The sequence below is a fragment of the Schistocerca serialis genome, chromosome 1 (assembly GCF_023864345.2).
Source record: "Schistocerca serialis cubense isolate TAMUIC-IGC-003099 chromosome 1, iqSchSeri2.2, whole genome shotgun sequence".
Taxonomy (NCBI): domain Eukaryota; kingdom Metazoa; phylum Arthropoda; class Insecta; order Orthoptera; family Acrididae; genus Schistocerca; species Schistocerca serialis.
In genome coordinates, this window is record NC_064638.1 from 604676103 (window position 1) to 604700832 (window position 24730).

The window sequence follows — 24730 nt, forward strand, 5'->3', positions numbered from 1 at the left end:
GTATGTTTGTGTGTCTATCGACCTGCCAGCGCTTTCTTTGGTAAGTCACATCACCTTTGTTTTTAGATATATTTTTCCCATGTGGAATGTTTCCCTCTATTATATTCAACTATACATACTTTCAGATACACTCCCCAATATTTATAAGCACATGAGCCTTCTCCTAACAATTTATGTAATTAATTAAAAATCCACCTTCAATGTTTTCTATTTACACTGCTGGGCTTTAAAATTGCAAAACCAGGATGGACACCAAAAAATCTTAAGAAGAATAAATGATTAAATTCATAGACGATTTTGGAACATATGGGAGGGGTGGGGTGGCGGGGAAGGGGAAGAGGGTGGGAGACGGGGGAGGGCATTGCGGACAGAGACCAAGGCTTGACTACAGCAAATCAGTTGAAATGGATGTAAGTCACAATAGTTGTGCATGGACAAAGAGGCTTGTACAGGATAGACTATTATGGACAACTGTACCAAACCCATCCTTGGACTGAAGTCGACAATGATAAAAACATGGAGTTGTTCATGAGATGTTCACAGAAAGCTGTCATAATGTTTTACTATTTGGTACCATGTGTGCTAACAGTCACACTGATACCACACTATGCCAAGGTATATGAAAAGAACCTGGAAAGCAGAATCCTAACAAGGGTCAAGTACAAATTGCAAGAGGAGCAGCAAAGCTTCAAACCTAGGAAGTCATCTTCTGGCCTCATATTAGCAATGAGGCAGCTCCAGGAGTACCACCCTGAATTTGGGGAATTGCTTGTGATGGCCTCTCTTGATAGCATCTGTAGAAGAAAGGTCTGGGGAGCAATAGAAAAAAAGGGAGTGGAAAAAGAGACAACAAGCAGAGTGGAGGAGATGTACTTTGGAAGTCTGAGTTGTGTGAAAGTGGGAAATGGAAGAACAGATTGGTCCAGCAAACAAATGGTGTGAAATGGGGCAGTGCATTGTCACCTCTCCTCTTCATTTTTGTCTTGGATGAGATAATGACTAAGGTAGCAGCAAAAACTGGAGAAGACAAGATGAAAATAATGATGTTTGCAGATGATTTGATGATCTGTGAAAACAGTGAGGAGGAGATTCAAGAACAGCTGGATTCTTGGGAAGAAACTGTGACACAGTAAAGAATGAAATTTAATGTAAACAAATGTGAGGTCCTGGTTACAACTAGAAAGAAAGATACAACAACTAGTGGAATGAAGATTGGAGGAGAAAAATTGAAGTACGTGGAAAGTGTTCAGTACTTGGGAAATGTGATGAAGGAAAGTGGAAGAAGTGAGAAAGATATCAGCAAACGTGGCCAACAGAAGCATTCCTGCGATATTTTAGGAGCCTGATTTTGATTTAAAAAAATAAAAAAAGCAAAGTAATATAAAAAGTTACTACATCCCAATGCTGACCTATGCATTTGAAACATTGGTAATCAAGAAACAAGATGTAAGCAAATTACAGGCATATGAAAAGAACTTCCTCAGAAGTAGGATAGTAGCAACAAGGAGAGAGAGAATGAGGAATGAAAAGATAAGAGAAACGATGAAAGAGGAATCCTTGCAGAGCAAGACAGAAACATCAAGGCTAACACGATATTGGTACTTTAAAAAAAGAGAAAACAATAGGATTCCCATGAAGATAATTGAAAGGGAGATGCAAAGAAAACATCTAAGAGGAAGTCCAAGGGATAGATGGCTGAAATGTGTGGAAAACTGTGTTCAAAATGGAGGCGCAAACTAGACCAAAAGGAATATACGGGGGTTGGCACAAAAGTAATGCCTCCATTTTTGTAACTCTTCAACAGTTGACAGCATTGATGTGTGGCAGGTACTGGCTTGTTCCGTAGCCTTTTCTCAACAGCTAAAGTTGGGGGGAAGCCTTAGCATTGAATGGTTGTGTTGTTACAGTGTAAAGTATGGAACCCTGCATAGACGGTCGGTCAATGCAATTTAAGCAACGTGCAGTCATTGAATTCTTGACAGCAGAAGGTGTCACCCCAAAGGAGATTCATCAGAGAATGAAAGCAGTTTATGGTGATTGTGTTGATATGAGTACTGTTCGTCATCGGGCAAGTAAGTTTAAAGATGTTGAGGCAGGAACATCTGACCTGTGTGACAAAGAAAGAGTTGGACGTCCTGTGCCAGCAACCACCGAGTTTCACAAGCAAAATGTTAACAGATTGATTCAGGATGATTGTCGTATCACTCAGAGAGAAACTGCAAGTACAATCAGCATTTCACAAAAACGTGTGGATCACATTTTGCTTTGCTTGGCTATCGGAAGATCTGTGCATGATGGGTACCCCGGATGCTGACTCATGAAAGTGCACAGACTTGAAATTCGCCATGAACTCCTCTCACGTTATGAGAATGAAGGTGACGCCTTTCTCCTTTGCCATGAACTCCTCTCACGTTATGAAAATGAAGGTGACGCCTTTCTCCATTCAATTGTGACAGGATACAAATCGTGGGTACACCATTATGACTCGGAGAACTGAGAGACAGTGGTTGCAGAAACAGAGTGTCAACTTTTTCTATGACGGCTTCAGAAAACTTGTTCATCGTTGGCAGAAATGTATCCAATTGCTGGTGATTATGTGGAAAAGTGAATATTGGTAATTAAAGATCACATTTTAAAGATTATTTCTGCATTTGACTTATAAAAATATTTCTATCCAAACCCAATTAACGAAGGTGGAGGCATTACTTTTCATTGAACCCTCATAGAAAGATAGAGGGAGAACCAAACTACATGGCAAGGCTTATGTCCCAAACATACCCACCCTGATGCTGGAAACCATTCAAGATGATGATGATGATGATGATGATGATGTGCTAACAGTTTGACAAAGCAGTAAGTGTCTACGTGAAATCACAGTACATTCACCCTGTACTTCAAATTTGTCTCATTATTGCTTATAAGCTTCCTCTGTCAGGAAGCATACGAGAAGTCAGCAGTGTTGTAGCAGTCTTAGATACACTGGATCCTTCTAGTGATGTGTATTTCACAACTGAAATTTCATACTCAGATGAAATGAAAACTTTAATGAAAGCCAGGAATGAAATATACTAACAGAAAACACAATTTTTGTTTCAAATGTGAATATTCTTTTGGAATGTATATAATTTAGGAGTAATGAGCACTCACAAAATAGCTGAAAGGTTGAGTTGCAGACGGGCACACATAAAAGATGTGATTAGTGCAAATTTTCTTCAAAATTGCCATGAACATTGAAACATAAGTGATGGAATTCCATATTTTAACTTGGCACTGCCTCAAATCAAACCTAGTTCCTTAATATTGCAGACAAACAGCAGCATGTCTTCACTTATCATGCTAGAGCATTTATACCACCTACCTAATAGCAGATAACAGAGGTGATGCATCATACCATGGAAGCAATGAGGCCTTGGTAGGTTGCTGGAGGGCATTGGCACCACATCTACACACGCACATCACCTATTTCCCATAAATTCCAAGGAAGGGGGCGATGAGCTCTAACACCATGTTCAATCACATCACAGATGTGTTCAATTGGGTTCAGATCTGGTGAGCTGGGGGGACAGCACATCAACTGGAACTCATCACTGTGTCCGTCACACCACTCTATCAGACTCCTGGCCTTGTGACATGGCAAATTAACTTGTTGAAAAGTGTCACTGCCATCATGAAACATGATCGTCATGAAGTGGTGTACATGGTCTGCAACCAGTGTATGATACTCCTTGGCTGCCATAGTGCCTTGCACAGAGATCCAATGGACCCATGGATGCTGATGTGAATGTTCTCCAGAGCATAATGGAGCCGCCGCCAGCTCGAGTTCATCCCACAGTATAGATGTCAAGAGAGCTGTTCCCTTGGAAGACAATGGGTTCACAACCTACCATTAGGATAATAAAGAAGGTGTAAGGGTTCATTATACCATGCAATGCTCTCCCACTGTGCCAATGTCCAGCGTCAATAGTCACATGCCCATTCCAGTGATGTCATGGTGTTAACATTGGTCTCCGCATGCATGTGCATGGGTCGTTGGCTGCGGAGACCAATTGTTAGGAGTGTTTGGTGCCCTGTGTGTTCATACACAATTGTACTCTGCCCAGCATTATAGTCTGATGTTAGTTTCACATCCTGTTTTACCAGTTTTCCCAGCCTATGACACCAGACATCTGTAATGAAGGGTGGCCACTCAACCCCATGACGTCTGGGTGTGGCTTCAGCTTAGTTTCGGCATGTGGTGAAGACACCACAGCACTTCTCTAACACCTGACAAATTGTGCAGTTTCCAAAATGCTCATGCTGAATCTCTGGGCCATCACAATTTGCCCTCAATCAAACTCAGATAGATCACACACCTTCCCGTTCCTACACACAGACAGCACACTGACTGATACTATATGCACAGTCCATGGGTCTGACTAGCAGTCATTTCTCATCAGACGACGTTGCTATCGCCTGGATGGGTTTATATCAATAGTAGGTCGGTGTCATAATGTTCTGGCTGATCAGTGTATGTACATACAATAAATTACATCTTCAGGGATGTCTGAAATAATTACTGACTAACCTTCAATGACTTACAATTGGTGTTATCTTTCGGGCACTTAAAATCAATCAAAACTTCACCCAATGCTTTCCGACAAAAATTCTATTAGTTCTTCTACGATTTACTGTACAGTTCAGTGACACTCAGCAATGCACAAACAGTTCCACAAGGGGAAGAAAAGTCTGAAGGGAGGCAGGAAGCTATGGATGTTAAGTTTGTGCCAGTGATGTGCTTTTCATTTTATACAAAGTAGTATTTGAATGTTTTATCAAAGAAAGGCAGATCAGAGTTTAAAGTCCTGTCGACAACAGGGCCATTAGAGACAGAGTACAAGCTTGGATTAGGGAAGAATAGAGAAAGAAATAAGCTGTGCCCTTTCAATGAGATCATCCCAGCATTTGCCTTATGCAATTTAAGAAAAACCACAGAAAACCTAAATCTTGATGGTCAGATGGGAATTTTAATTGTTGTCCACCTGAGGTAACAACCCACTCATAGTTCAGGCACTGAGTGATCAATAAGCACATGAAAATGAGGGGGAGGCAGTAAGAGGATGAGATATGAAGGTGGCACAGTTGAGCTCATGCTGGCCGCATGCAGGGGGAGCTGAATGTGGCACACTATGACATGGAGGAATGGATTGGGAGGGACAGATAAAGCAGAAGGAGAGAGAATGTGGAGAAGAGGATGTGAGTGTACAGTGAGTGAAGTGGGATGCTTAGAGGTAGGGGTTGAGGTGGGAGAGGTGCTAATGGAGACTGAGGCCCAGAGGGTTAAGGGTTTGAAGAATGTGTTATAAAACCAATCCTCATCTACATAGTTCAGAAAAGACAATATTGAAGAAGGAGGATGAGGTAGGGGGGAGGGGAGGGAGGAGGTACCAAATGGCAATTTAAAGTCAAGCATATCATGCTCTGCAAGGTGTTGCGCTAGTGGGTGGTTAAATCAAAGTTTGGTGGTGGCCATTCATTCATGCTCACAAATAGTTGATAGTATCCCTACATAAAAGGTTGCACAAAAGTTGACAACGGAGCTTTTATATGATGTGAGTGCTTTTATTGGTGGCCCTTCCTCTAATAGGATAGGATATGTTGTGAAGGAACTAGCTTGGATGTACTAAGTGGGTGCGAAAAACAGTTCTTGCACCTGGGTCTCTCACAGGGGTAGGACATGTGGGGCAACGCACTGGAGTGGGTGTGGCACACAGACTGACATGATGTTTTTATAGATGATGATGATGATGATTTTAGGTGAGGTGTGCTCAACATCATCATCATCAGCGCCCTGACAAAAAGTCAGTTTACAATGCATTAAAGTCTGCCACCCTTCGCCACCAATTTAGGGATGATGCCTGACAGTTCACAAAATTTCACCACTCTTGTAACACTGGAATCAATATCAGCAAGGGTGGAGAGCAGATCTCCACCAAGACTGAGGGCTGCCATGATATTAGTAATAAGAAACACATTGTCAAAATACGCTGAACTGAAAATGGCACACCACAAGCCTCACAGAGTGGTGGATCCTCCTGCCACTGAGGAGGAAGCCATGTGTTAAAAAGCAACATCTGATGCACACCCAGGTAAGCAGGACCTTCTTCCAGCAGAGAGGCTGACATTAAGAACAACATGCTTGTATGGTCGATTTAAGCAACCACAGTTTGTTTACTGTCACCTTCAATCATTCAGTCCCCCACTGATGCACAATACGCCTGTCAGAAAATGAGATGGTGGCACACTACAGGACGAGACAGTGACGGACAGCACCATCCTGCCAAGTTCCTTGGCTGCCTTATCGACCATGTCATTTCCCTATATCCAGGCACCCAGCAAAAGATCACCTCCTGGCAAAGGTGTTGGAGCCACTGTAAGGAGTCATGGATGAGCTGAATCAACTGGTCTACTGGATACATTTTGTGAAGTGCTTGTAGTGCACTAAGCAAGTCAGAACAGACAAAAAACCGTGTACAGTGATGTCCATGAATTCTCTCAAGTGCCATCATAATGCCACATAACTCAGCATCATATTATGTAAATTGTTCCGGAAGACACACTTTGAAAGCCGTATCATGGAAAACAGTGGAACAACTGAGGACATTCTCCTGCTGGTATCCATCTGAACAAACAATGATAAAACTGTGGTACATACTTAAAACGGAAGAAAACAAAGCTGTAAAAATGTAATCTAAAGTGCGAGTTTTTTTGTACCATGTCAAGCTTAAAATCACTTTGTATCTCTGAAGACACCAAGGTGTCCATCACTTGCAGTGTATCCATATCCAGATCCATATCCTTGAGAGAGTCAGTAGCACATATCCCAAATGGCTTGGTTTCATGGAGCCAATTCCTGAACAACTGTTCTAGGTTGGGTTGGACCACTGCTCTAAATGCCTGTCAAGCAAAAAGGATGCATAACTGAATCCAGAGTGGTGGTTCATCAGCCTCTGCACAAAGACCGTGAACTGGGCTGGTACAAAAGGCTCCAGTCGATATCTGAATGCCCTCATGGTGTACAGCGTACAACATCTTGAGGTAGGAAATAGGGGCTGACCCACAGACCACACTGCCACAATCTAAATGTGGTCAAACAAATGCCCTATAAAACTGCAGGAGGTAGGACCTGTCAGCACCCCATGCTTTCCCGCTAAGTCATTTCAAAATATTTAATGACTGGAAGTCCTTAGTTCGTAGGTCTTTCAGCTGTGGGAGCCGATCTAATTTTGAGTCAAATAATAAACCCAAAAAGCACACAGTTTTGGTTGGTTAAAATTTCAACAAGCATGGTTAAAACTGACACACATAGTCTTCTCTGGTGAGAACCAAAAACTAGTTGTCTTGTCCCAGTTTCCAGTCTCATGGCGGTCAGCTGTAACTGCCACGTCATCAATGTATGACTGGAAGGAGAGTAGAAGATTGCGAAGTCATCCACAAACAAAAATCATTTGACAGGGCTCCTGACTGCGAAGGAAATGCCATTGATAGCAATGGCAAACAATGTGACACCTAGTATACTGCCTTGGGGGATCCCATTCTCTTGAATATAGCAGTAAGACAAGGCATTACCAATATCAAAAGCATCAGTTGTTGAGGAAATATTGGATAACAAGGGGTACATGTCCACGTAGTTCCCATTCATGAAGTTGGTGAAGGATGTTGTACCTACAAGTAGTATTGTACGCTTATTTGATGTCAAGAAACACACAAACCACATGGTTTCAGCCTAAGGAGGACTCCTATATTGCTGTTTCCAACAGAATTAAGTTGTCCAGCGTGGAATGGTAGTGCCTGAAACCACATTGGGAGCAGCTCACATGACCTCAGGATTTAGACAGCAAGACAAGGAGGCGGTTGACCAGGCGTTCATGAGTCTTACCCATACAACTAGTAAGGGCTACACACTGGTAACTGTTAGGGGCACTACAGCCCTTGATTGGTTTCCATAATGGAATTAATATTGCCGCCTTCCAAGTCATGGAGTACTGTCAATCACACCAGATCAAACTGAAACATGAGAGGAGCTGTTCTTTTGCTTCAGGGCACAAATGATGGAGCATGGCTTATTCAATCTCATCAGGCCCTGGAGCAGTGCCTCTGGCCATGGACAGAACTGATTCCAGTTCCCACGGGGAGAATCAAAGATTGTAAACTTCCTCACTATGCTACAAAAATGGAGCTTGCTCATATCTGCATTTGTACAGAACACCTGAAATGCAGGAGCTTGTCTGGATGACACAGTAACTGTAAAAACGTGTTCAGCTAAAAACTGAGCCATGTCTTTAGGTGTGTCCACCAAGACAACATTTCTCAACAAGGCTGTAAAGGGTCATGTATTGCCCCTGCCTGAAATCCACCTTATTGATTCCCAAACTCGTGCAGTAGAAATGAACCGATTAATGGAAGTCATGAATACCTTCCAGGAATCCCTCTTCCAGTCTTTTATCACTCACTCATGTGTGCTCTTGCAGATCTGAATGCATGAATGTTTTCTATAGTTGGATGGTGTTTGAAGTTCCACAAAGCTGTTCGTCTGGCTATGATTACCAAGCAACACTCATCATTCCACAAAGGTACAGGCCATCATCTGAGGTGGTTGCTAGACTGTGGGATGGACTCTGCGGCAGCCCATGGGATCTCACAAGTGGTATGGGCCACCGTCTCCTGTACACAATCCTTTTGTTCAAAAATAGCCCGTCGACTGTACTTTAACCAATTTGCCCTTCAAATCATCCATCTCCATATTCATCTGTTGACCACCGTCTTAGTTGGCAGATGGATCCACATTGGGGAGTGGTCACTAGAATGAAAACCTGTAGCCACTTCCCACTGAACCTATTCTGCAATAGCTGCAGAACAAAAACAAAGGTCAATGGCTGAAAAACACTCTGTAACTGTGGAAAAGTGTTTCATCTGGGGTGAGTTCAAATGGCATGCATTCTCCGAATGGATGAGTTGCTCAATAATTCAACTCCTGGAGCAAGTGGTAGCTGTGCCCCACAGTACATTGTCTGCACTGAAGTCCCCAACAAGGAGGAATGGACATGGGAATGCCCAAAAGAGTCTGTCAGTGTGTCTGCATCCAAAGGATCATGAGGTGGAGGATATAAAGAACACACTGCGATGTTAAAGGGTGCTAGAACTTTCACGGCAATTGCTTGAATGGCTGTGGTAAGAGAGACAGGAGAGGAGTGGCATCTGTCATCAATAAAACAGCCACTCCACCTTTAGCCCTGTCTTCAGTAACCCCTTAATGCAGGTGTGTTAGTGACTGCTTTCTTATAAACAGATGCAGAATCAGCAGATGCTAGACCAGGAGTTGTAATTCTTCGAAATATCATCACAATCCCTTTATATTCAAATGCAACACAGAACTCCCTGCCTAGACTAGGTAGTCACCTAAGAGCTTACATCCCAAAAGCTTAGATACTTGATTTGAAATCAACAGTTTCAACTACAAGTGTTCCATTACAAAGTCATTTAACACTTTTTAGGGACCCAGCAACACCCGCCAATGCTTCTGAATATAGAAAGGGGAGAACTTCTGAAAGGCTCCCCCTCTTTTCTTGATTACACTGAAAGTGTTATGGGACACCAGTGATCTGTTACTATGATTCTGAGACTACTTCTCAGGAGGAGTGAGCAAACAAGCTCCCTTTGATGAGTGGGTGTAGGTACTACCTGACGGTACATCCATCCCATCAGTAGTAGTAGTAGTAGTTTCATGAGATCCTTTCATAGGGATCTCATGATATGCTAAGGAAACAAACATCGACCCAGGCAGAATCCTGCATGCCTGAGCAAGCCTTATACAACTGGAGGGGGTGGCAACAGGTTCCCCAGAGGTTGTCCACTAGACTGTTTTACCTGAACAGCTATTCACCTCATCAGCACATAGCACACTTTGAGGCTGAGGTGTTTTTTTATAGAGGTGTGTACCCTCCTTGCCGTCCAGACGGTGATGCCAAGGCCCATGTTCTCCGAAACACAGAATGTTCCACCACTGCCTGGAGCCTACAGTAACAGAGGACTGGTGGTACTTACCAATCCCCAGTTCAGGAACCTGGGGGTCACCAAGCCCAGACACAGCAAACAAATGCTGAGCCCATGGAGTGGGTGGATGGCAGAACACCATTTCGGGAGAGGTGGGGAGTATTGCAGGTGGATGTTTCTCTTTTCTGTGCACAATTATAGGTATTCGAAGCCTGTATGAAGGATCTGATAAAGTTGTTCCACATCAGGGTGATTTTTGGTGGGCACTAATTAAGGGGTGATAAGAGGATTCTAAGTATGTGTGGATATGGCAAGAGAGATCTGTTTTCACAAACTAGATTTGGAAGGTAATGTCTGTCAGTGAAGGTCTTAGTAAAACTTTCAGCATACTGGACAATGGCTTACTCTTCATTTCAGATGCACCATCCACAAGTGGGCAGACAGTATGGAAGGGACATTTTAGCATAAAACGGATGTCAAATGGAGGTATTGTTGATGGTTAGTAGGGATGATATTGGCAGAAGCTTTTATGGAGCATCGAAGAGGTAGAGGTCAACATCAAGAAAGGTGGCAAGCTGGGCTGCATAGGACCAAGTGAAGCAGATAAGTGAAATGATGTTGAAGTTGTGGAAGAATGAGGCTATGGTGTCTTGGCCCTAAGTCCACATTACTAGGGTATATCAATGGGGCTGAACCAGACGAGGGGTACAGGATCATAGGTGGCTAGGAAGAGGAACTAGATGGTTCATATCCAACTTGGCGTTGGAGGATTCAATGTGCAATGTGTAACAAATGAGGTGGCAGGCTGGAGTCAGTAGTAGGACAATGGGTGAGGTGATATTCAAAAGCTGCAAGACCTTGGGCATGGGGGATGTTGGCGTATAGGGAGGCAGCATCAGCAGCAACCAGTAGGGTTCCTTCCAGCTTTTATTGGAGTGGGGATGACTGAGAGGTGATGAGGGAAATAGTTTGCATCTTTGATATAGAAACTACACTGTGGGGAAGATTTATTCTATGAGGGCAGTGTAACCAGATTTAAAGTGGTGTTTTGCATGTAGAAGGGTTCTGTGTGTGTGTGGGGGGGGGGGGGGGGGGGGGGGGGTTGTAGGTGGGGGGAGGTGTAGTTGAGATGAAGAGGAAGAGGGATTCAGGAAAGAGGTTCTGGGATAGGACTAAGGATCTGAGTAGGAACTGGTGTTATGCTGGACATTTGAGACAAGATCACAGTGGTGGGGCTTGGAGGTGTAACAGTAAGGCAGTTGACAGACATTTTCTTACAGGTAGTCATGACAGTTCATCTACATCTACATCTACATCTACATCCATACTCCGCAAGCCACCTGACGGTGTGTGGCGGAGGGTACCTTGAGTACCTCTATCGGTTCTCCCTTCTATTCCAGTCTCGTATTGTTCGTGGAAAGAAGGACTGTCGGTATGCCTCTGTGTGGGCTCTAATCTCTCTGATTTTATCCTCATGGTCTCTTCGCGAGATATATGCAGGAGGGAGCAATATACTGCTTGACTCATCGGTGAAGGTATTTTCTCGAAACTTCAACAAAAGCCCATATCGAGCAACTGAGCGTCTGTCCTGCAGAGTCTTCCACTGGAATTTATCTATCATCTCCGTAACGCTTTCGCGATTACTAAATGATCCTGTAACGAAGCGCGCTGCTCTCCGTTGGATCTTCTCTATCTCTTCTATCAACCCTATCTGGTACGGATCCCACACTGCTGAGCAGTATTCAAGCAGTGGGCGAACAAGCATACTGTAATCTACTTCCTTTGTTTTCGGATTGCATTTCCTTCAGATTCTTCCAATGAATCAACTTTATATGATCATTCCATTTTAAATCGCTCCTAATGCGTACTCCCAGATAATTTATGGAATTAACTGCTTCCTGTTGCTGACCTGCTATATTGTAGCTAAATGATGAAGGCAATATGGGAGTCTTCAGCCACATGGATGATGATCTAAGGTAGTGGACTGATATCCTTTTCACCAATAGGTTTGTGTTTTATGGGTAGGGACTTGGAACTGGAGGTAAGGAATTCCTGGAAGATAACTAACTGAGTATGAGTAGAGGAGTCTCATGATTGGATAGAAGTATGAACTGTGAGAAGCAACTAAGATCCCACAATGCTCCTGCCACCAGTCTCTCTCAGCTGACCTTCACCCCCCAACCCCCAACTCATTCTACACTCACACCCTGTTATCCATATGTCTCCCTCTTCAAGTGGTCAATCTCCCCTCCCAATTCACTCCTTCATGAAACTGTGCACCATATGCAGTTCCCCTGCCTGCACCATGGCAAATTCATGGGTGCCACATTCCTGTTCCATCCGCTTGCTGCCTCTCCCTCTCAGCTGTCAACCAACCTTCCCTCCAAACCTCCAAGACTCCTTTCTATCTTCACCACTCCACCCAACACAACCCCTTACTCCTATCTAGTTGCAGCACCAGTAAAATGAAGCTGGTCGTGACAACGTAACCATTCATAATTTGAGTGTATGTGTATTCTGTATTAGTCAGCTCTGAAGGGCATTATCCCAAAGCTTATTAATATTCCCAGTCTTATTCATGTTCCTATCGACCACTCAGTTCCTCAACTACATGCTGAGGTTTTACCTTTTGCCCCCTCCACTTCTAATATTGAAAAAGTAACAAAGCCACCATTACACAGAAAAAAAATCGAATTTTTTGTTATTAATGTCATGATTAGTGCTTTCTTTAGGAGCACAAAAACTCATTCATTCTCATATGGGGAGAAAAGATCAGCGCAGGTCAAGCATACTGAAATATCTCTATTCTCTATAACATTCTGAAGATCTTACATTGCCTTCATACTACAACTATGTGAAAGTCAGTGCACTTTTATAAGGTTACAAGGCAAGCAGCAGTTACATCTGTGCTATATCGATAACATCTGCTGTCACTGTCTTCTTACTTTCTGCTTATAACTATAGCAGAGCAACAGGTAAGTAGACATTAAGACGTATGGTTATAATGTGCCTTGCAAGAGAACAATTGATACTAGAGAGACAGGTGTGCGGGAAGAATCCTAATATGGGAGAGAGAAAAAAATTTGAGAGAGAAAAGAGCAGAAATGATGGGAAACAGGAGGATATGGTTACAAATGAGAAACAACATAGTGATAAAATGAAATAACACAAAAAGGGTTTAATAAGACCATTCTTCAGTAAAATCTTTCTTGCTAAAAATCTGTTGTATTCTTAACATGCAAATTTAAGAGGATATGGTAATACTGTCACTGTGAAGAACTTACGTTCCTGATTTTAAATCAGACACTACAGATGGTCTTATACATAGTGGTGGCACAGGTATCCTTGTCAAAATAAGGTCCTTTGGACTACCACAAGATGGGTTCATAAGCAGTAAAGGAATATCCTCTTCTGGTATCCTCTCCAGAATGTGCAGAACCTCAAGAGGATTGAATATATGAGCCAATCCATTGACAACTGCAGATTCCAGTTCACGATTATATTCGACAACTTTTGCGTAAGCAGCTGAAAATGAAGGTATCTTTCATTAGTTCTCACATAATTCACATTGTAATTTGAAGTTACACAGTCTGATTCTTTAAAATTACTAGCCCTTACCCTTGCTTGAGGAAGTCGCATTCAATAAATTTTATTAGCGTACTACTGCAATAGAAAATTTAGCTCTCAGTACTCAACATTGCTATACAGTAACAAGTAACTTGGTATCCTTAATCTATGGAGAATACATAGCATTTTTGTTAACCAGGTTACAACTTTTTTGGAGGTGAAAATGAATCTTAAGACCCATACCACAATTCTACCATAATGTCCTGAAATACAGTGCAGCTCAACAGTTAACTAGCCTCTACAGCATAAAACACATCCATTTAAAATGTGGCCAACAGTTATCTGTATGCCACAAACAATACACAATGGTGGTTTCTCCCGCTCCACATGCATCATAGAGCAGTCCACTATTCCAAGACGCATTAGAATTACTTTCTCTCAGGTCAGACATCAGGAAAAGGACTGGCACAGTCAGAGTCTTCTTGATTATTTCCAAATTGTGGCATGAAAGGGTACGCCACAATGTGCCACAGTATGTTTCATACAGGCATACTCTGCTGCTTTGTTTGTAGCACTATTTTCTTCAATTTCCATACATGTTGTTACTAAGAAAAATGAAATCTCCTTCCTCTGCCTCTGTAGATGGAGAAGGAAGTCCTGGATAGTTTGTATTCATTTGTCTCAAAGGTCCAATCACTATACAGGGTGTCCAAAGAGGAATGGTCAGTATTCAGTGATATGACAGTAATGGCCACTCAAAGCAAAAAGTCTAGTACATATGGATTCATTCATACCTTACGAGCTGTGAACACTTCATCTTTAGCACTGTGACATCAATCTCTTCTTACTGCAACCTCTTTGCTTTCCATATTTTGGGAGGAGGTAGTATGGGCCAAAAATGAGAGAAATGTCTAGTAAACATGGGCTCTAAAATGCATACCAAGGGTTAAGGGCATTTGTTCAGTAGAAGAGATGCTTCACAGCAGCAAAGATGAATAAGTGCTCATAGATCTTAAGGTATGTACAGGGTTATTACAAATGACTGAAGCGATTTCACAGCTCTACAATAACTTTATTATTTGAGATATTTTCAAAATGCTTTGCACACACGTACAAAAACTCAAAAAGTTTTTTTAGGCATTCACAACTGTTCAATATGTGCCCCTTTAGTGATTCGGCAGACATCAAGCCGATAATCAAGTTCCTCCCACACTCGGCGCAGCATGTCCCCATCAATGAGTTCGAAAGCATCGTTGATGCGAGCTCGCAGTTCTGGCACGTTTCTTGGTAGAGGAGGTTTAAACACTGAATCTTTCACATAAACCCACAGAAAGAAATCGCATGGGGTTAAGTCGGGAGAGCGTGGAGGCCATGACATGAATTGCTGATCATGATCTCCACCATGACCGATCCATCGGTTTTCCAATCTCCTGTTTAAGAAATGCCGAACATCATGATGGAAGTGCGGTGGAGCACCATCCTGTTGAAAGATGAAGTCGGCGCTGTCAGTCTCCAGTTGTAGCATGAGCCAATTTTCCGGCATATCCAGATACACGTGTCCTGTAACGCTTTTTTCGCAGAAGAAAAAGGGGCCGTAAACTTTAAACCGTGAGAGTGCACAAAACACGTTAACTTTTGGTGAATTGCGAATTTGCTGCACGAATGCGTGAGGATTCTCTACTGCCCAGATTCGCACATTGTGTCTGTTCACTTCACCATTAAGAAAAAATGTTGCTTCACTGAAAACAAGTTTCGCACTGAACGCATCCTCTTCCATGAGCTGTTGAAACCGCGCCGAAAATTCAAATCGTTTGACTTTGTCATCGGGTGTCAGGGCTTGTAGCAATTGTTAACGGTAAGGCTTCTGCTTTAGTCTTTTCCGTAAGATTTTCCAAACCATCGGCTGTGGTACGTTTAGCTCCCTGCTTGCTTTATTTGTCGACTTCCGCGGGCTACGCATGAAACTTGCCCGCACGCGTTCAACCGTTTCTTCACTCACTGCAGGCCGACCCGTTGATTTCCCCTTACAGAGGCATCCAGAAGCTTTAAACTGCTCATACCATCGCCGAATGGAGTTAGCAGTTGGTGGATCTTTGTTGAACTTCGTCCTGAAGTGCCGTTGCACTGTTATGACTGACTGATGTGAGTGCATTTCAAGCACGACATACGCTTTCTTGGCTCCTGTCGCCATTTTGTCTCACTGCACTCTCGAGCGCTCTGGCGGCAGAAACCTGAAGTGCAGCTTCAGCCGAACAAAACTTTATGAGTTTTTCTACGTATCTGTAGTGTGTCGTGACCATATGTCAATGAATGGAACTACAGAGAATTTATGAAATCGCTTCAATCATTTGTAATAGCCCTGTACTTTAGAGCCATAGTTTACTAGATTATTTTTGCTTTGAATGGCCATTTCTTTCATTTCCCTGAATACTAACCACTCCTCCTGGGATATACCGTAAACATGAATGTGCACCTAGGAAGTGAAATCAAATGAGGAATTTCATCTGCTCCAATGCCCTAAAGATTTCATACATCTCTGAATCATTAACTGTGAATTCATCTGGTAAGCAAATCTTGACAGAAGACTCAGGTAATTTTACAAAAGTCGGTTACATCAAGCCAATTCAGAACCATCCACATATATTATGAAATACTTTCAGCATTCACCTAAAATGTTGTAAAACAACAGCTTCAAAAGTAGTATAGGACACAACAGCTTCTTTGATGTGATAATTTTAAAATTACTCTGGGCCTCTTCAGTAACCAGGGAAGTAATTTGTTCCACCAATGGTTCAGAATAGTAATTTCAGCCACACCACTAGGTCCTGCTTTCAACAAACCCCAAGTGATCCCACTGGTCAGGCCAGTTGTAAAGGTAGGCCATGAAATGGTGGGGACTGTGGGGTGGCTACTAATTGTCATGTCTAGTGAACCACAAGAAGGTGCTGCTGAACGGTATGTGGCATTTGCCAGCTTCAGCACAGGGGCCGAGTATATGATTGGTTTTAAATACAACTGTTGCCAGCCTAATGTCCAAATGGTGAATAATGTCAGTGATACTGACCTTTGAAGACCTTGGTGAGGCATGAACTGTGTACTATAATGAGACTATGTAGGTGTTCATTCTTTAGTTTTCCAAGCTGCGGCTAGAATATAAAATACCACTACTCACTATTGTGGTATCATCCACAGATTGTGGTGCCACACCAAGGTTGCTAATATGCATTGATATCACAGACACTGTTGATGTATTGCTGCAATCCGGAATGATGAATGGGAGGGGCTTCTGAATGCCATGCCTCTGTCTCGGCACCACAGTGCCCTCATGCAGAGGTCAATGTCAAGCTGAGCATGGAAGTGCTTTGCCCCAATTTGTGAGCCCAGCTGATGCAGTCAACATCATCAAGTAGGATTAAGGAATTATTCAAGTCTCAGACAAAAATGTACTTTTGCAAATTTTGAACATTGTACTTCAAGTGAAGAGTATTTTAATTAGTGCATCAAGTGATGCTTTAAAAGTGAATGACAGCTCTAAATTATCAAGCACTCCAGTGGCAAAGGATTGTTTCATGTTAAGTAAATATTTTTATCAACTGTTTAATAAACTGAACTTATATTTCATTTGTTGTTGTTCCAATGAGCCATTTCGCAGAACAATCAAAGACCCAACAGTTATGGCTTGACAATTGTAGTTTCATATGGTCATAATAACTAAGACTCACAGACACTAGTAATTGCTCATGACTTCCTAAGCCAGGACTACCAAGTTCTGGCCTGGTAGAAGTCAATCAAATCCAGGTTGCAGGATTTTGTGTTCTGCCTTTGCCAACATTTAACAATCCAAAAGTACAGTACCTATGCTTACAACAACCATTATGAAGTGATGATAGATTTGTGTTAAGGTATATTATGTTGTGTTATAAAAACTCAACATGAGTTATGATGTGGTTCCTACGTCGGTCTTTACTTCATTGGGAGAGCAACAAAAACACGATGAAAATGCATGGGGCCACCACTGCCCAAAGAAAATGCAGCTTGTTTCCCCTCCACCACCACCACCACCACCACCACCACCATACCCATGGCTGTCAATGTGTTAGGTAACAACAGACCTGCTTCCTGCAGACAACTCAAGTCAGGTCATAGTGAACAAATTCTAGATGTGTTACAGGACTGAACAACTTCTTTGCCCCTTTACACAAAGACAACTTTTAAACATTATAATGCAAACAGATACAATGAATGTGCTGAAGAGCACAAGATGGATGGAATTACATTTAAATTTCTTTTTTTAATTTTATGCAGAAAACTGTTAAATTCACATAGAGTTAAGTCAGTAGTCATTTAAAATTACAAAGAGACAGACACACTGTCCAGTACTCGCATTTGTAATGCCTAACTTACAGTAGATAAGAGAGACATTGCACTTAAGAACGGAAGTGCTCTTTATCTTTCCTGTCCTTTCAAACCACAGATTCCTTCTTGAGAGATGAAAGCAGAAATAGTTGGGAAATGTCAGAGAGGGCAGGTGGGTAGGGGTAGGATACGCAATGCAAATGCTAAGATACACCCAACTTGTATGAGAAGAAAGTAAACCCTCAAATATACCTCACAGGTGGTTGTTGGTTTGAATGAAGTTGGTAAGAAATGCCTTAAATTATTTCAGCCTTAAATAACAGTTTTTAAAAAATACTAAATGTAATGTAAAAACACAGGGACAAGAGTACACTGAGGTACACAATCCCCCTATGCATTGCTCCTGTAGGTATCATGAAGACAAGATTACAATCATTCTGCCTGCACTTCATATGTGAATGGAACAGGAAGAAGTCCTTATAACTGGTGCAATAGGAAGTAACCTCTGCAATGCACTTCACAGTGGTTTGAAGGGTGCAGGTACAGATAAATAAAGTAAAAATACAGGAACTATATTACACTGAAACTGTATTTAAAACTTGCCTAATTTATGTTGCACCAGAGGATCGGTCTTCTTCTTCGAACGGTACTGTTCGTGGACGATTTTTAACAAACCACATTTCTTCACGACACCATTTAGCTCATTGCAGTGAGGACAAATTGTAATCTTCTTGCATTTGTCCAATATCTGCTTTCTTAAAGCTTTCCGAGTCAAGTATGGTATTGCAGGGTTCATTACTTTATTTCTAAATGGTTTTTTATCTTTGTCTGGCAGTAAGACTCTGGAACAACTCTGAAGAAAATTAAAATACATAATTGTTTGCATAAAACCATAACAATACAAAAAATAGACCCAAAACTGTCTACAAACAGGATAAAAAATACTAATACTCAAAATTCATCTCATGTGGAATTCAAAAAAAAAAAAAACAAGAAAACATACGTATACATCACTAAGAGAGAGAAAATTTTCTTTTAACATGTAACCTTAAGTGAATAGCTAAGAAACGCATGGCACTTCCTAGCCTGTGAGAGACAAATTATACATAAAAATTGAGCCACCTACTGCATATGAGAAAGTTAATAATGTTCAACACAGAAGACATTATCTTGATCAGACATGATTGTAATCTTTAAGAAGCCACATGTACCTCGTGGCCAGGTGCAATAAGGTGAAAAGCCAGTATTATACATACAGAGATCAAACTTTTCCGAGTCACTTTTCAGGTGAAAGTGGTATGTAAATGTTATACCCACAGTGAGTTTCTCCTGAACTCATTTCCCTGAAGTTTGCTTCCATCAGTCATTTTGTAGTCCACCTCTTGCTACCTTTCCTGTTACTTCTATTTCAATGCAAGTCCTTAGTGTTGTCACTTAAACCATTCTTAACATATCACCACATAGTTGCAGTGGCCTTCTTCTAAGTCTACTATCAAACAACTGAGACAGTAATTACTGTTTGAAAACTGAAATGTTTCGTAACTTATGCAGTTACAAACAAAATACACACTTTGCCAACTCCTACCATCCTAATCACAACATGAGGCAGAAAGTTATCTTGTGTCGCTTTTCATTCCACCTTTGCAACTGATTTTATTTTCTTCTGTTGATAGTGGTGGTGGTGGTGGTGGTGTAATCAGTACAAAGGCTGGTTTGTGCTGTGCACCACATTGGTCATTCTTCCGCAAATATTTTCTTATTTGCATAACTATTGCATCGTATACAATTTGAATCTGCTTGTCACAGTCAAGTCTGGGTACCCCTTTACAGTTTTACTATCCCACATTCCCATTTCCTTCCATTACCAAATTAATTATTTCAGTACATGTTTCACGATGTGTCCTATCAACATAGCTCTTCTTTTATTGGCGTTGGGCAACAAAGCTGTTTTCTGTGCAATTTTATTCAGTACCTTTCTACTCAGTTTACCCATCTAACCTTCAAGCATTCTTCTGTGCTATACCTCAAAACCTTCTACTCTGTTCTTGTTTGAAATTTTTATCAGTCACACTTCACTTCTATAGGAGGTTACATTCCAAACATATACTTACAGAAATGACTTCTAATAATTAAATTTATATTCAGTATTAGCATATTTTACTTGTTTAGAAAATCTTGTCTTGCATTTTACATGCATTTTAATTCTGCCATTGCCAGTGGTTTTGATGCCCAAATAGCAAAATTTGTCTCCCACTCTGAGCATCTCATTTTTTTAATCTGATTCATTTCGACCAATCTAATTTAATTCAACAACACTCTCTTATCACTGGTATATTTTTGTGGATGTACATCTTCTAACCCCTTTTCAAGTCACTATCCACTCGATTCAACTGATTTTCTAACTTCTTTGGCAGTGCCGAAAGCTATTATTTCTTCTCGATGAACTTAAAATCTCCATTTTGATTCTCTGATTAGTCTCCTGTATTGTTTGCCAACGTGCAGAGAAAATACACAGATATTAAACATTAAAGTTGTCATTCATATCTCAATTACTGCCTCCTCTTCATGATTGTTTTAAATTTGATTTGCCAATTATCAATGGAATGGTGGTCATAAACTTTGCATATCTGTGGTGGCTCACTAACATTAAAATTTTACTACAGCAGATATACAGTCTCTTCTGCACCAGTTTGAGGCCTCTTTCAAAACAGACTGTATAGTAGCCTATATTCTTCTGTGAACAGTCCTCTTCTATCATAGTTAATAGATTTAATCTACCTGAGGATATCCATCACCAGTTTTCAGTATTGCCTATAGCAAAATTATGCAACTGGGGTGTAACTGCCCTGTGTATTATGACACAGGTCAAATTACCTTTTGAATGATACTCTGCTTCGCCATACTACAAGACTCCTTTTTTAAATGGAGAACACTCAAGGGAAGCAACTGAGGTTTTTAGGAAAGCATTATATTTATCTTTCAAAATATGTTAGAATTTAAAATCCTGTTGATGTCAGTGTCACTGAATATGGAGCCTTAGTACAGTTGGAAGAGGGTTTGGAATTAATTTAGCTGTGACTTATTTCAAGGACTGTTGGAAACTTGCCTGAAATGATTTGTGGACACACGACACATACTTCGCAACTGAGGTGGATTTTTGACATATTAATTTATCACAGTTGATGACAGGGCTGCAACGTGTTAAAAATTCTTATATACGAGATCTATGGACAAGCATTTGCCCACGTTTTCCAAATGTGAGGCCAACATCTTAATCACTGCACTACTTAACATTCAATTTTGTCATTCAAGTTACCCTTATCATAGATTTCTTGCCAAGTGTGCCTTTTCACATTATCTATCAATATCTGTGTTGGAAGTAAGGCTCTGTCCTTATATTTTATGTTTCATTATTGGGATAAGGTTGCCCTAATTGTTTGCTATGTTGGTATTTGTGCACTATGATCTGACAGACCATTATTAATTGTTGTCATCAAGTATCTCTCAACTAAAGAAAGGTACGATTATGTAATCTAATACAGTAATACAACTTCCTCACTAATAAAGGGGATGGAGGAACAGAGTCAGTGGGTCATACTATATGCTACATTTCTTAAAGATGAGGATGGTACAATAATGTGAACTGACATACCTTGCAAACAGTCTGAAGTACAGTAATGACAGATCGAAAATATCCTACATGAAAAACTGGAAGCTCCAAATCAATGTATCCGTAGTGCCCCACACAGTCATTTAATCCTTTTCCACAAGTCAGACATACTGCGTCTTTCTGGTTGACTCCCTATACAGAAAATAAATATCATACTGATCATTTGTAGTTTTCCTCTGACCATACTAAAAAGTAAATGACCATATTGTATTAATTAAACAATTAGATTAAAAAAGTAACTGTAATGTAAATGAAATACAGAAACCATATATAATCCTAGTGTAGAAGTAAATGAGAACTGAAACAAACACTTACACCAATGATGAGTACAGCAATCTAAATTTTGAATTTGTATCAGTCTTTGACCAACGGATTTTTTACTATTTTAATGGATTACTAGTTCTGAACAATAATGATTGTCCACTGATCAGTCTTTGTTAATAAAACGGAGTAAAAAACAATAAAATTTATAACAAATAATAGCAGCACCCAAAAATATAAAACATAATTAAACTGAAAGAAAAGTAATTGTACATGACATGTAGGGTCGGCTCAGTGGCAGTGTGCCAACACTAGCCCTGTCATATGGGTCATATACAATTATTTCTCTGTCAGTTTCATCATTTCTTATGTTTGTGATGTTCATCTTCTCGGCTAAATATCATCTGAGGATGATTTATCAAAACCAGTAAACAAATAAAATATAACAGTCCTTTCAGCCAAAGAGTGGAATAAATAAATAAAAAGACAACTACTTACATAAAAAACAATGGAAAATCAAGAATGGAATGTAAAATATTATGAAAACGATAGTTGCTACTAACCATAAAGCAGAGATGTTGAGTTGCAAAAAAGCACAACAATAAGGTTGTCAAAAAGTTAGCTTTCGACCAACACATACACACACACGCAAACGCAACTCACACAATAAGAATAAGTGTATGAACAAGAGTAGGGCACATAAACGCAACTCACACACACAGGACCACAGTCTCTGGCAGCTGGAGCCAGACTATGAGCAGCAGCGTATTATGGGCGAGGCAACCAGGTTGGGGTAAGGAGGTGGCTGTGGCAGGGAGGGGGACAGTTAGCAGGGTAGGGGTGGGGGATGGTAAAGTACTGCTGGGAGTGTGCAGGGATGAAATGGAGAGTAGGACAGCTAGGTGCAGTCTGGAGGTTAGATGGAATGTGAGGGAGAGGGGGGTAATGGAAAAGGAGAGAAGTAAAAAGACTGGGAAGGGGCTAGATGGGTAAGGACAATGACTAACGAAGGTTGTGGCCAGGAGGGTTACGGGAACATAGGATATATTGCAGAGTTCCCACCCACACAATTCAGAAAAGCTGGTGTTTGTGGGAAGGATCCAGATGGCACAGGCTGTGAAGCCGTCATTGAAATGAGGAATGTCATGTTGGGTGGCCTGCTCACCAACAGGTGGTCCAGTTATTTCTTGACCACATTTTGTTGGTGGACATTCATGCAGATATACCTCTACCCCCCCCACTCTCTCCTTCCATCCACCATCCATCTAATCTCCAGACTGCCCTACTCTCCATCTCGTCCCTGCATGCTCCCACCAGCACTTTACTGTTCCCCACCCCTACCCTGCCTCCCCCTCCTTACCCGCACCACCCGACTGCATCTCCCATTATGCACAGCTGCTTGCAGTGTAGCTTCAGCAACCAGACACTGCAGTCATGTGTGTGTGTGTGAGTTGTGTCTGCATGAGCATGTGTGTATGTGCTATCTCCGATGAAGGCTTTGTTTGCCAAATGCTCATAATCTGACAGTATTTTTGTCATGCCTATCTGTGACTCGGCATCTCCGCTACATGGTGAGTAGCAACTATCCTTTTCAATATATTGTTGAGAGGTTCAATCATATTCAGATTAGAGGACTAAGGTGTGTTATGTCATAATTCTGTTCATTAAATCAATCTCAGACAAATCCTAATGAACGAATGGAAGCATTATCATACTTACTTACAAGCTGTTTAGCACAAAGCACAGTTAGCAGCATTGGCTGATGATGGTCAATCAGGCTACTGGAACAATTCCACCCTGTAACCCACCCATGTAAGACAATATGATGGTAAAACATTATTCTTAACATCATCATTGAAACGCACTGTACTTCTTCTCGAAGCATCCATAGTGCAATCAAAGCTTCTGAAATGGCCAATTTATAGAGAATGTCTGCCATAAGTACTTCAGTTAGGGCACTTTTTTTGACAGAAGCTTCCTGTAAACGTGGGTCCATCTCTTCTGCTTTTGGTCACAATCTGCTTCGAAGTTCTTTTGTCTTTATCAGTCATCTTTGACAGCTGTGCTGGGCAGATGATGTTTTACCGCTGTTTCATGCAACCTGTCACTAGTGACAATGTGGTAACTCTCCCAGCACCTAAAAGGTCGATATCCAGCTCCAGTAAGATGGATTCTTAACAATCATTACTGTTTTGAAATCTAAGAGGCCAACCATAGTGAAGTTTGCAATACCACAATATATTTTACATCTAACCTTGGTCAATGTTAGTAATCCATTGATGCACGTACATTCTCGCACACTAAATGGTATGCTTAAACACTGGAGAGAAAACAGCAATATACAACAATGATAATATCTCTTGTTGACAGGTCTGGGTAATCTACTTTTTTAGACTAAAGGACCAATAAAAAATGCAAACTAAATATAACTACAATAGCCTGTCAATAATTTTAGTCTCTTAAATGGTTTGTCATGAGCTTTTTAAGAGAGTATACTTGTAGATGTAGTTCCTGATACATTATCACACTTACCACTGGGCTGAATGATTTGGTAAGAATGGAAGGACCTGGAGCTACCTTCAACATTAATTTTTTATCAAGTTATACCTAAGTATAAAGAAGGACATCTGACAAACCATATTTTGGGGATAAGTGGAACACCTTAGACCAAGAAAGGACAACTGATAACAGTGTAGTAAAATGGATTATGATAAATTATGTTTTGTTTTGGAGAGTAAAGAAAATTAGACTCAAATATGTATACCGAAATCTGTAGAACAAGATTTAATTATGTTTATTTATCAAGGGTATGGATACTTGGGGGGATAAGAAAATTTGTTCAACATA

At 41.0% G+C, this 24730-nt stretch overlaps 1 protein-coding gene across 3 annotated transcripts in view; it reads right to left on the bottom strand.

The window, feature by feature from the left end:
* The window catches only part of LOC126477299 (DNA-directed RNA polymerase III subunit RPC1), a 231559-nt gene that overhangs the window by 171093 nt on the left and 35736 nt on the right, over window positions 1-24730 (bottom strand). For all 3 annotated transcript variants that reach the window (XM_050103606.1, XM_050103605.1, XM_050103608.1), the window contains exons 3-5: window positions 21605-21754; window positions 18556-18805; window positions 13314-13554 (exon numbers count right to left, since the gene is read on the bottom strand). In XM_050103606.1, the coding sequence (XP_049959563.1) occupies window positions 13314-13554; window positions 18556-18805; window positions 21605-21754 (641 nt within the window). The remainder of the gene's footprint in view (window positions 1-13313; window positions 13555-18555; window positions 18806-21604; window positions 21755-24730) is intronic.